This window comes from Asparagus officinalis, chromosome 5 (genome assembly GCF_001876935.1).
Source record: "Asparagus officinalis chromosome 5, Aspof.V1, whole genome shotgun sequence".
Lineage (NCBI taxonomy): Eukaryota > Viridiplantae > Streptophyta > Magnoliopsida > Asparagales > Asparagaceae > Asparagus > Asparagus officinalis.
Window position 1 is genome coordinate 130,247,069 of NC_033798.1, and position 13,524 is coordinate 130,260,592.

The 13,524-nt window shown below is 37.0% G+C and overlaps 1 protein-coding gene across 2 annotated transcripts; it reads left to right on the plus strand.

Annotated features, from left to right (window-relative positions):
- LOC109841365 (60S ribosomal protein L7-4-like) lies at positions 321-3,678 on the plus strand. Of its 2 annotated transcripts, XM_020410303.1 has the most exons (9): positions 321-415; positions 499-564; positions 758-818; positions 1,006-1,071; positions 1,163-1,260; positions 2,458-2,515; positions 2,608-2,687; positions 2,779-2,881; positions 3,234-3,678. In XM_020410303.1, exons 2-9 carry the CDS (start codon positions 509-511, stop codon positions 3,447-3,449), a joined length of 738 nt encoding a protein of 245 aa, XP_020265892.1. In that variant the 5' UTR covers positions 321-415; positions 499-508; the 3' UTR covers positions 3,450-3,678. The 2 variants fall into 2 exon arrangements, with proteins under 2 accessions (XP_020265892.1, XP_020265893.1); XM_020410304.1 differs by lacking the exon at positions 321-415 and having other exon boundaries at positions 499-553; positions 747-818.

Below are 13,524 nucleotides of genomic sequence, written 5' to 3' on the forward strand. Positions count from 1 at the left end.
TAATTAATGGTGGATTTGATACACTTTCTCTAAAATAAGAAGAAAAAAAAAAGATACGCGTTCAAATGCTCAAAATGGGGGCTTAATTACAGGAAATTACTAATTTATTTTTGACAGATACGTCCCCTCACAACATTTTTCTTGGGCGTCTACTGGGCCAAGGCCCACCATGCCATTCAGAACTGGGGCTGGCCCGTGGTAGATCGATCACTCGGGCATCGTAAAAGCGTCGTATCCAACGGCTGAGATCGCCTAATACTCCAATGAACCGCAGCCGTTGGATCCCCATCCTCCATCCCACAGCAAACCCTAGCGACAACAAAACCCCCATAAAAACCTAATCAATCCCTCTCAGCCCCCGCCTCCTTCATAAAAACCGCTCCTCATTTCGAGATCCAGAGGAATAGACGCCGAGGTAAACTATAAAATTCTCTAGGGTTAGGGTTTGCTCGGTCCAGAATCTGTTCTAGGGTTTTCTAAACTAGGGTTTTGATTCAGGAGAAGAGCGATGGCCGCCGCCGCAGAATCGAAGAAAGTGATCCCTGAATCGGTCCTCAAGAAGAGGAGGCAACTGACGGCTAAGAATATGAGACTTTAAGCTAAAGAGTCTATCTGCATAACTCTGCTCAAGCCCCCGCCTCCTTCATAAAAACCGCTCCTCATTTCGAGATCCAGAGGAATAGACGCCGAGGAGAAGAGCGATGGCCGCCGCCGCAGAATCGAAGAAAGTGATCCCTGAATCGGTCCTCAAGAAGAGGAAGAGGGAGGAGGAATGGGCTTTGGCGAAGAAGCAGGAGACCGCCGAGAAGAAGAAGAAGGATCACGAGAACAGAAAGCTCATCTTCAGCAGAGCTCAGCAGTATGCTAAGGAGTACTAGACCCAGGAGAAGGAATTGATCAGGTTGAAGCGAGAGGCTAGAATGAAGGGTGGGATCAGATAATCCATTTCATAAGAAGAATGATAAACTCATTCACGGAATAATTGGAGAGACGAAGAAGAAGAAGGATCACGAGAACAGAAAGCTCATCTTCAGCAGAGCTCAGCAGTATGCTAAGGAGTACCAGACCCAGGTATCAAAATCTTATCTTTTAAAAAAAAAATATTTTTTTGGTCCTGTTTGTTTATGTTTTACCGATTTGTGATCATCTTTTGGTGATTCAGGAGAAGGAATTGATCAGGTTGAAGCGAGAGGCTAGAATGAAGGGTGGGTTTTACGTCAGTGCAGAGGCCAAGCTTCTCTTCATCATCAGGATCCGAGGGTACTTTATTATTTCTATTAATATCTTTGTTTAACTGCATTTCTTTTATTTTTCACTCTATTCTTTTAATCTATATAATCAATATCAATTAGAATTTGGACACGATAAAAAGCCTTTGCTGTATGTTGTGCAGCATTTATTACGTTAACATTACAATATTTTTTTGTTGATCCCTATTTGATGTTGCTTACAATAATGATGAAGAAGCTACTGGACATTGCTAAAGGTCCTCGTTTAAATAAATTTATGATATTCTGAAAAATTCCGGATTACTATTTGACATCGCTGAATGTAACATTGTTCTCAAAGCTGCTATCGTGCATTCTCACAGATTTTCGCGTAGTCTGCTGCCGATAATTCTGTTTTGCATATTGTAATTTTAAAGAGTTAGTTTCTGAACTCATCAATAGGGAATGCCCTGTAATTATCTCCTTAAAAAAGGATTGAGCTGTAAACATGGTTTTTGAGTCTAATCATATCTTGAACAATCATATAGGATTGCTCTGTATTGGTGCTCATGGTCATGATAAAGATATGACAACAATCATATCTTTAATCAAATATACAACACCAGCAATTAAGTCAGGATTTCGTTTGGTTCGGTTTTGAATTTAAACGGGTTTGATTTAAATTAACCTGAATTTATCAAAAAATGACTGACCAGTATGGTTATCCCTACTTTTCCTTCCTAAACAATTTGGCCGTTAATGTCAAAAGTTTCAGATTGATAATACTTACTCTACTTTCAGTTTCTCCCTCCATTGTTGTTTGTGTAATATTTTAAGATGCACTGTGAGTACATCAGTTAATTGGAGCAATCGTGTCTTAAGGCTCTTTAATCGTTACTCCCACAATTGTTAGAAAAATATGTTAGTTATCACATCGAATATGTGTGACTATTCAGATGGAGTCTAGTGAATGAGTCATTATTAATTACAAAAGTTAGAATGTAAGAAAAAAATTTCTGTTATGCATCTATAGGTGTCCGTAACCTTCATGTGAATGTTGTAGCTCATAGATCTTATTGTTGTTTGCTTGCTTGTTTGTTTAATGTTGAATCATGCTGTATCTGGAACTTCTTAGTTTATAATTTTTGGAGCCCATTAAGATGTTCCCAGCTATATAATTATTAGTATTTTTAAATCATTCACAAGTTTGTTCTATCTTGTTTCAACTATTTTTTTTATTATGATGTAGTATCAATGCCATGGACCCTAAGTCCAGGAAGATCTTGCAGCTCCTTCGACTGAGACAGGTTAGTTGACTAATTCTTACTACTGCACAGTTTCTGTATCTCCCCAAATTTTTAGTAGTAGTTATTCAATTTTAACGCACAAAATTGTGCAGATATTTAACGGGGTGTTTCTGAAAGTTAACAAGGCTACCATGAACATGTTGCACCGAGTTGAACCTTATGTTACTTATGGGTACTAACAGCTTCATTTAATTTGATTACTATATCCCCATAAGTTAGTTTCATAGAATGATAGTAAATAACTGAGATACTTATTGTTACAGCTACCCCAACTTGAAGAGTGTCAGGGAATTGATTTACAAGAGGGGATTTGGGAAACTGGACAAGCAGAGGACTCCCTTGACTGAGAACTCCATCATTGAACAGGTATGCTGTTTTTTTACTATTCTTGTTTCTTCTATTGCTGTAGGTTTTAGCTTATGAAATGTAGGATTTTTTATTCCTACAATAAAATTGAATCTTATCTCTGTTTGTATCTCTTTCATACATCTGTAAATATGAAGCAAGGTGTAAGCTTGTGCATCTTGTGTCATCAGTAATTGATTGGTTAATGAAATTCATCACTAGTAGAAAAGTTTCATTATCGAAGATACTGGTAATATCTTGTGCATCCTAATACATGTACAGTCGTGCTATGATCCTACATAAACTGCTTTTGCATCAAAGATTATCTATTGGATAGTTTTCAGATAATCAAGATGTCATTATTATCTTTCAGGCATTGGGAAAGTATGGTATAGTTTGCATCGAAGATCTTATTCATGAGATCATGACTGTCGGGCCACACTTCAAGGAGGCCAACAACTTCCTGTGGCCATTCAAGCTCAAGGCTCCATTGGGAGGCATGAAGAAGAAGAGGAACCACTACGTTGAAGGTGGTGATGCTGGAAACAGGGAAGATTACATCAATGAGCTGATCAGAAGGATGAATTAGATTTTTGCAGCGTGAGGTTTTCTGAATCATCTGTTCTTAGAACCAAGGGGAGGAATTATTATCTCAGCTTTTACTTGTTTTTTGTTAGGGGGAACTGTAGTGCTGACTTTTTGTGTGAGGAGTCCGCCATGGAAAAGTTGGCTAAGCTTTTCTTATTATTCTGCTTCACTGTGAACTATGCAAATTTTATCTGTTATAGGATATTAAATGCTTGCTCTATTTTGGATTATTTTGCCATTGTTTTAATTCAGTTTTTTCCCTTTAGTATATTGGTCTTGTTTCTTTGAATTCATTTAAATTGTTTCTAAACTTAGGTCTGCACTTAATAGATTTTTGTCTTGAAAAATGATTTCATTTGTTATGTGTACTTTGTGTCCTTTGTCAATCAGAAGATAAATAAGAAAATGGTAAATTTCTTGGTTCCGCAGACATTTGAGTTTATTTATTGTCATGTTAATTTGTCTTAAATCCTCATTTTAATGGCATCTATGTTCATATTTGAGTTGATTATGTTTTAATTTGTCTTAAATCATCATCCCGTATGCGTCTACGTTGCACATTATTTATTTAAATGTTGAATTTTGTCTCTGTTCATAATATATGCGTGGGTCGTGCTTTCCCTTGAATAACCATGCATTTACTTTTGGACAAAATCAAATAAAAGTTAAAAGTTAAAGCATTCAAAATCTGTAATTAAAGTAACATAAAAATCTGGTTTGATCGGGCTAGAAAAATAAGGTTCCACCTAAATTAAGGTTTCACCTATCGCTTTGGTGCAGATGATCTTCTCTCCTCTTAACGGTAAAAACTCTTGAATCGACCTGCCTTTGAACTTGGGGCGAGAGTGCAGAGTTTCTGCTTAGATGAAGACGGTTCTCCGAAATAAGAATGTAAACTGTAACGAAAAAATTTTCATAGGCAGAAGAGATTAGAGAGAAGCTTTATTCGCTGTGTGAATTTTGAGAATGAGAGGGTGTTTATATAGATGTCGGAACCCTGAGAACCGTTGCTCAAAATTCGCGCACGTTTCTAATAATCCGCGTAACTCCCCATATGATCTCCAGCCTTTACGCACGTTGCTAACTACTGTGTCAAAAAACATGTAAAACGTGCAAAAAAAAAGGCTGAAGAAATAAAAAGAACACGCACGTTGCTAATTATTGAGTCAAAAAACGTATAAAACGTGCAAAAAAGAAGGCTGAAGAAATAAAATGAACGCGTGTGCGAGCGGGCGTTATGCAAAGCCCAAACAATATAAAACTCAAAACACTACTCAAAGCCTAATAAGAGAAGTGACATTATAAACCCTCTACTATTTATCTCCTTAGTCCACGTGGGACTATTCACAAAGGCAACTTGTCTTTTCTCCAACATAGCCAACATTTACATTGTTGTTTTGAATTCTCATTCTGAAGATTTAAGTATTTTTTTTTAAAGCGCGGTTACGAGGAAGGGCAAAGTAAAAATTCACAGTATTAGTCGGATTTCTGTACGTCGCCCAACGAATTTAACAGAGTATTTTGAGCACCGGCACACTAGTAGCTAGTCCCATTTTAGACAATAAAGTATGCGGAGCATGTGCAAACCATTTTGAAGATGTTTAATTTGAAAAATATATAGACGTACTTCACAAATACATACCGTATGTTTTGTGAATACTTGACGAAATATATCAGAAGCATTTAACGTAACAGCAAGATGAGATGAAAGCGGAGCGATGAACGTAATAGACGCTAGCTTTTTAGATCCAAATAAAGATGAAAACTGCTTAAATAATATAGTAGACGCTAAAAATACTCACCAACCTAGATTGTTCCGGAGCAATTCCTCTAGAATTTCTCTATAGAAATATCTTACAAAAATATCCTGAATAAAGTTGGCTAATATTCCGTTTCCGTGATACAAGGTACCGTGAAAAGACTTTTTTTAAATTTGCTCAATCGTACAAATCATACCACAGTTTGTTTAATAATCGTCATGAAATTGAAAAAGAGTGCACGAGTAAAATCAAACAAATTAAGGAGGAGAGGGGTCCCACAATTCCTCCATGGGAAAAGAACAGCCTCCCAACGAAGCTCTTGAGTGCGATGTGGCAAGTAGGGGTGGAAATGAACCAAATAATTAATAAATGGTTCGATAATTGTTCGAATAACTATTCGGTCATATTCGATTCGATAGTTCATTTATCACTAAACAAATATTTTTTAGTATTCGAGTTTATTAACGAATAGAATTTAACCAGATGTATATTCGATTCGTTTGTCTATTAAATATTCGTTTAAAATTTGATCACATCTTATTATTTGTATTATTACACATATAATGTCATATTTTTAACCCACTTATCATTTCTACTTAAGTTTTTTATATAGATTTTAAGACTTAAATAATCTTAAATCTGTTTTCTAATTAAAATTTTGATTTAAATATATATACATCATATATTATAAAGAAATAATTTTAATTTATAAATTTTAATACTATTTGAAAATTAAACTCTTTAGCGAAATAAATATACTTTGATATTCGATAAGTATTCGTGAATATTCATGAATATTTATCAAATACCAAGTATTCGAGTTCGAATTCGAAAAACTAGATATATGAATATTAGAGTCCGCATTCGAATTCGATAATTTTAAACAAATACAAATATGAACACCTTAGTATTCGATTCGATTCGATCATTTACCACCCCTAGTGGCAAGGAAAAGCTCCCAACATGCTCCCAACGAGACTCCTAAGTCCTAGTTGGAGGTGAGGTCCACCATGGAACTCTTAAGAGCTTCACAAATTTGTGAAGTCCTTGGGAGCTCCTAGTGAGTGGGGGGCCACTAAAAAATATTTTTTATTAGATTTATTATTTTAAAATATATTTATAAAATGTTAGAGGTAGAAGAATGTATTTTTATAATAATAATTAAGCTTCTAATTGGGAGTTTGTTGGAATATTCGTGCTAGGAGGAAGCTCCTAAGTGGGCCCCATATTTGAGAGCACTCCAACAAGACCTCCCTACTAGGAGATTGCTGCCCTTGCCCTTAGAAATTGCAATTAATAAAATGATTAAGAGAGAAGGGAAAGGAGAAATATATATGCATTTAGTAATAAAATTCTCTCTTTTTCCCCCTCTATAAAATGCTAAAGGAAACAAATTTTGAGCAAAAGAAAATACTATTTTACAAAACAAACGAACAAAGCACTACTATGATCACGCCATTATCTAGAATAATTAAGAAGCCACCATTAAGCAGCTAATTCTCTACTACTCAATTTACAGAAAAGAAAGAGAAAAAAAAAAGATTGATCCATAATCACGCATTACCTACTAGAATTAATACACAGATTGGCTCAACAAAAAGACACAATTAGCGGAATCAAAACGTTTCTACACTGACAACAACAGTTACTCTAATAAAAGGCTCTTAACTAATTAAGCACAAACTAACGCGAGAGAGAGAGATTTATTATTTGTGCAAAGCCTTAATTGCTCAGGGGCGCAACTGCAAAAAAAAAAAAAATGCTAAGGGTAGGTGACGAGGCGGCGGGAGCAGCGAGAGCACTGGAACTTGCGCTTGGTGAGGAGAGAGAGGGGGAGGCAGCAGCAGAGACGCCACGTGGGACTCCACGTCGGTGGCGATCACCTGACCCCCGCAGCACGGGCACGCGCCCGGTGCCTTCTGGCTTCCGATCACCCTCACCTCCTCCTCGCACGCCAGCAGGAAGCACATTTTTTCCCCCTCTCTCCTAAAAGTAGTTTCCTTTAATAATTAAAAGTGGGGGATGAAAAAAAAGGAGAAATCTTGGGTTTCCTTTTCTGGGCGGAGGGAAGTAGGTAAAAGCTCGCGAGGGGGGTTTCGTGACTTTTTTATATCGGACAGCGGAGGACCCGATGTGGGAGGAGTGATAAAGATTTACGAATAGGCCCCTACAAAAGTTGATAACATATTTCTACAATGTATCCGCTCCGTTGAACTTGATCTACATATTCTAAAATCCCAACACACCAAGTTTGGGGTGAACCCGTCGTCGTTTGACCCTTCATCCACTCGTATCAATTTTAACGGTTTTGAATAAATAGAACTTTTCACATGGCTCGATGGAGGGTCAAACGATGACGAATTCACCCAAACTTAGTGTGTTGGGGTTTTAGAATATGTAGATCAAGTTCAACGGAGCGGATCATCCACAATGTCGCTCAATCATGTGATTTTAGAGGCGTCATAGGAGAAAATCCCCTCCTATGACAAGGATACCCATTGTGGATGATTTTCTACATACTGATTTCTCCTCCTTATTTCCTATATGATTTTCTACAGAGTGTGTTTACGAATAGGCCCCTACAAACAGAGTTGGTGCTCGATTCCCTTATTTTTTTTTCTTATTTAAGTAGTTTTCTTTTTAGAACCACGTTCCCTTATTTGTCGATATTACGTCATCAAACAAATTCCACTGTGGGAAACTTTTCCTCCTCAAGATTGGAATTTTGTGGAAGAGGGGAAGAGAGTTAGTAAAAAAACATATTTATGGATCTCGTCATCTTCTTACCACTTTCTTTAAAATAAAAAAAAAGAGAATTAAGAAAAGATTGAATTTAGTGGATTTATGATTTTAAAATGAGATTACTGAGCCACACAGCATAGACAATTGTTCTCTCTCAAGGCTGAGGTGTAGACTGGCTGATTTTTTTTCCTCTCTCTCTCTCTCTTATTAATTGAACAAAGATGACTATTACGAGTCAGTTGTGGCACCAAAGTCAATGCTAATTAATTACATTAATACATCAGCTTCACGAGTTATGTGCTTAGAGGGCGTTTGGGTGGACTTATTCTTTGAACGTTATAAGTTACGTTAGTTTTTACTGGCTTTTAGCTTTTATGATAAAAATGCTATAAAAATTAGTTGGGCAGAACAATAATTTTGTAGTCAAACCTAATTTATTTCGATGAGCTTATAAGTTAGTTTTTCAAAAGCTGAGGCACACCAGCTTTTTAAAAAGAGACTTATATAAGCTAACTTATTTGATATTTTACTAAACAAGTAGATATTAACAAGCTAACTTATTTGATATTTTACGGACTAAGAAATTTGTATATAAAATGAGTAGTTTGATACACATCAAGTCTTTTAATATGTGCTTTCGGCGCATGTCTATCCGAATAAGGCATGCGAGGAATAATTAGCAATTACAAACTCTAATCATATCCAGTTATAGGATCCATGTTTTGCGTTGCATAATAATGGCATGTGGTTGAATGTAACCAAATACATATACAATTGCAACAATCTTGCTCTAGTTTTTTTTTTTTAATTGCACTATTTAATGTTATTATTATTAGTATTCTTTATTGAGTAGCGATTCCTAAGTTACAAATTGAAGGTAGTATATATATATAAGTTTTGCTTAAATTGTTTGCGCAAGGACTAAGAAGAAAAGGAGCAGAATAAATTTTATATTAATGATATATTATATCATATTAACGAAAAAGACTTTCCTGCATATATCCAATAATAAAAATTGGACAATTGTCACTCGTGGCAGATAAGCTAGAGAGCTAAGCTAGCTTGGATTTTGCAAAAAGGCCATTTAGGACCCCGTGCTATGGGCTACAAACAAGATAATCCCTCCCTCATTAGAGCCTAATTTCTGCATGCATGTATAAATAATTAATTACCTAAATTACTATTAGAATTTTCACGTGCAACCCTGTCTATACTTTGGTGTTGCATATTTACTCCTGAGTTTGTATACTTTGGTGTTGCATATTTACTCCTGTCTATACTTTTGCATATATATATGCTTTTGGTATATATATGCAAAAAGGATGATAAGAAAATACATACACAAAATTATGGAAGGTGAAGGAAGGAGGGACTAATAGAAGATGTGAACTACCGGGAGAGGGCCTTGCCGTCACCGATAAGGAGACATCTTCATTGTTCCCACCCACTTACCAAAAGCATAACAACAAAAAAAAAAAAAAAACCAGCTACAAGTATAGACTCAAGGGAAAAAGCAAAAAAAAAAAAAAAAAAAAAAAACCAGCTACAAGTATAGACTCAAGGGAAAGAAACAGTCAACAAAAGAGGGTTTGCTACAGAACAAAAGGAGCCCTGGGGGAGGGTTTCGGCTTGCTAGCTGCAGGGAGGACCTACTGAGGATCTGATAAATCATGGGAGCCTGTTGTTGTCTTTACTTGATTCCAGAATCTATGGGAGGCCCGAGGATTGGAGGATATTCTTCAGTTTGATGGCCTTCTTGGAGGCAGATGCACCTGTCCAGAAAATAAGAAAGTTTACCGCTTTGTTGATGATTTGCTGGGGAGAGCTGATCAAGTTGGAGAATGTACAATCATTCCTAGTTTGCCAAATGACCCAACAGATGGTTGAAAAACATATGCTCCAGAGATGACGAGCTGAAGATTGGATGGATAAGTCATGACAGATGGCTAAACATTGGCTGATGCTGGCTGGGAGAGGGCCTATATTGATCCTAGAAAGCATTGGAGCCCAAATCTGATTGGCGAAAATACATTTAAGGAATAAATGCTCATGAGATTCCTAGGAGCTGCAGAAGGAGCAAGATGAGTCCCCTAGCCATCATTGGTTAGCTAATCTGTCCCTGGTCTTAAGTCTAGATAAGCTCAAGAGCCAGAAGAAGATTTGCACTTTACTTGGAAGCAAATTATTCCAAATGATAGCATGGAATTGGTGGCGCAGTCCTCCGTCTGCAAGAATTGAGTATAGAGACTTGACAGAAAAAATGTTAGAGGGGAATATAGACCAAGATGGCTTGTCCGCTGTAGCGGAGGGCGCAGGATGCCAGAAATAGCAGAAGATTCTGCACCTGGTTGCTATCACATTCATTAGTAGGGCGCCTGATGATGGGTTTCCAAATCCATGTATCCCCCTGAAATCTACCTTGGGAACAAGTGGGGACTTGCTTGGAGAAGGCAAGAAGGTATGCCTTCGGAAAGAGGTTGGCAAGGGAATTAGGACCCGTCCATTTGTCTTCTCAGAAGAGGATCTTAGAACCATTACCAAGTGACCAATTGACGAAGCCAGAGTAGAATTTATAGCAGGATTGGACATCTCTCCAGAATCTGGAATAATGAACAGGGGATGGTTTATGGAGATTGGATGGATATATAGATTGGAGCACTCTACCAATATGATTGTTGCTGTCGTAGAATTTCCAAATCCATTTGGAGAGGAGGGAAATATTGAAGAGATGAAGGTTGAGGACTCCCAGTCCTCCACAAAGTTTAGGAGAGCAAACAGTCCCCCATCTGACTGGATGATTGCCAGCGGAGTGGTCAGCAGCTATACTTAGCCCTCCAAATCTCTAAAGTTGTAGCAAAGCTTATGGTACATTATGTTGGTTTTCTATAAATAATTTATTGTTCCGTATAACTTCTCGTTTCGAAGATTTGACAAGAATTTTCTTGTGTATTTGAACCGCAAAGACTTCACGATTTATCGCATCATGTGGAAAATACTTCTATATCATCGCTTGTTGAGGATCATCGAATCTAAAAAAGTGCAAATAACTTCAACAAATTATTTTGCAGTAGTTCTAGCTGGAGGGGAGCAACAATATACTGATATTACCTTCACCCTATCGAGCTGAAGTAGCTCGGAGTGGTTTCACCTTTTTTATGTTGTAAATGAGTATCCTTTTGACGCTGGGAGTGCATCCGTTTAGCGTAACAACTACTTTTAGAATGTAGAAGGCAGTTTCATGTTTTGAAACCCCTCCATTGACTTCCAATAAATAAATAAATAAAATAATAACAATAGTAATAAAATCACCGATAACATATGTGGTATTTGTGTTCTTCATATGATTTAATAGGCAGCGGGCTTACTTAATGAATTATAAGATAGCAGAAAAGCATGAAGAAATTTAAGTTGACAGGAAGGGAAATGAAGATTATTGTCATATCTTAATAGTATAAATTAGTTTTTTTGCAGTCTTACGTTTTCGAAAGCATATGGTTCAATCTTTGTGTGACATTTTTCATATCTTTTTCCCATCGTAATCCTAATATGGGTCACGCCTCAGTACTCAATTGGCCAAAAAAAATTATATGGAGAGGAAGTAGAATGCAATATTTGTCACCTCATGCACAGCGCTGAAAAAAATTTCAAACTTTTATTGGTTTGTCTGTATTTATATACTTCGTACACGAACAAAGTAGGTTGCTTGATAATGACCGGGGATTTAAAGACGAACAAATTTTCAACCTGTTAATTTGAACGGAAAAATATGTCCAGACCTCAAAAGTAGAAAGTTCATGTGACCCGTTCCCTTTTATTCTGACCAATGTGTATAAGCCCCAAATACACACTGTATTTGTGTTAAGGCCCAAAGTATCGGATCCTGAGAAAAGTCCAATAAAAGTTACAAATTTACCCTTTGATTTGATTGAGCTTGGTAACTACGCTCATCCCTTTAACCCCATCTCATCTCTCTCTCTCTCTCTCTCTCTCTCTCTCTCTCTCTCTCTCTCTCTCTCTTTTCTATCTCTCAACTTCTCCTTCTCTCTCACTTCCGTCATGGCCACTAGAAATGATCAGACCCTGGGGAGGTCGTGGAAGGCGAAGGCGAGGACGGTGGTCATGGGATCGGAGGTCGTGGAGTCATCTTGGAAACAGCTCGTGAACGTGGGTTCAACGACAAACACGGAACATGGTCCGGTGGGACCCGCGAGCTGACGGAGCCCGGAGCTTTGGTCCGATGCATCGTTGTTCTCCCCTTTCTAAGTTACGGAATATCTTTACCCAAATCAATGTCTTAATCAAGATAGTGCTCTTGTTTTCTTGTAATTTATGAAGGGAATCGATATTGGGTTTTTGTAGTTTTTCTCTTTCATTTAATTGAAATGGGATCTCCTTGGATTCTTGAACAGCGGTTTGGGTTTTCCTTTAATGCCTTTTTCTTGTGTGATTTTGTGATTGACAGAGTTCTGTATAAGAGATTAACAACAGAAATTTTCAAAAGCTCACATTGAATCTTCAGGCATATCGACATTTAGCTAAAAATTGAAGACAATGTGATTAAAAGTCGACTAAAGAATCTAAGAACCTGTGAATTTGAAAGGGGTGACAAGGAAAATTAGAACTATGAATGTTAGTTCTAAGGGCTGTCATGTTAGTTCTAAGGGCTGGAATGTTAGTTTTAAGGGTTGAACTGTTAGTTCTAAGGGCTGGACTGTTAGTTCTAAAGGCTTTCATGTTAGTTCTGTCATCTCTTACGTTAGTTCTATCCGTTTTTATGGTAGTTCTGTTATCTCCTACGTTAGTTTTATTCGCTGCCATGTTAGTTCTGTCTGTTCTACCTTCTTTATGAGAACATTATAAACAACAATATCAGGATGAACACCATTTTAAAGCATCATTCTATAAAGTTTAAACCCAACAATTAGATTGCCATGCTTGCACAAGCAATCGACCAAACTGCAGTATGCTACGGCATCTGGCATAAATCCCCTCTTTAGTATTTGAAAGAAAATTATTGTTGCTTCCTTCAACATTCCTTGCACAACCATTCCCTTGAGAAGGATGGTGAAAGTAACTACATCAGGTATGAGCTTGTGTACTCCCAATTATCTATAGATTTTATGTTGGTGAAAGTAACTACATGAATTAGAACTAGAACTAACATGAAGTGAGTTACAATCAACATAAAATGAGTTAGAACTAATAAAGAGCACAAGAGCCTAAAACTAACATGAATTAAAACTAGAACTAACATGCAGTGTGTTAGAACTAACATGAATTAGAACTAGAACTAACAAGCAGTGGGTTAGACAAAGAACGAGTTAGAACTAACATGAATTAGAACAAGAACTAACATGAAGTGAGTTAGAACTAACAAAGAGCAAGTTAGAACTAACAAAGAGTAAGTTAGAACTAACTTTAAGTGAGTTAGAACTAACAAAGAACAAGTTAGAACTAACATGAAGTGAGTTAAAACTAACAAAGAGCAAGTTAGAACTAACAAAGAGCAAGTTAGAACCAACATAAAATTAGTTAGAACTAACAAAGAGCCCCAAGGCCCAATCAAAGACCTTT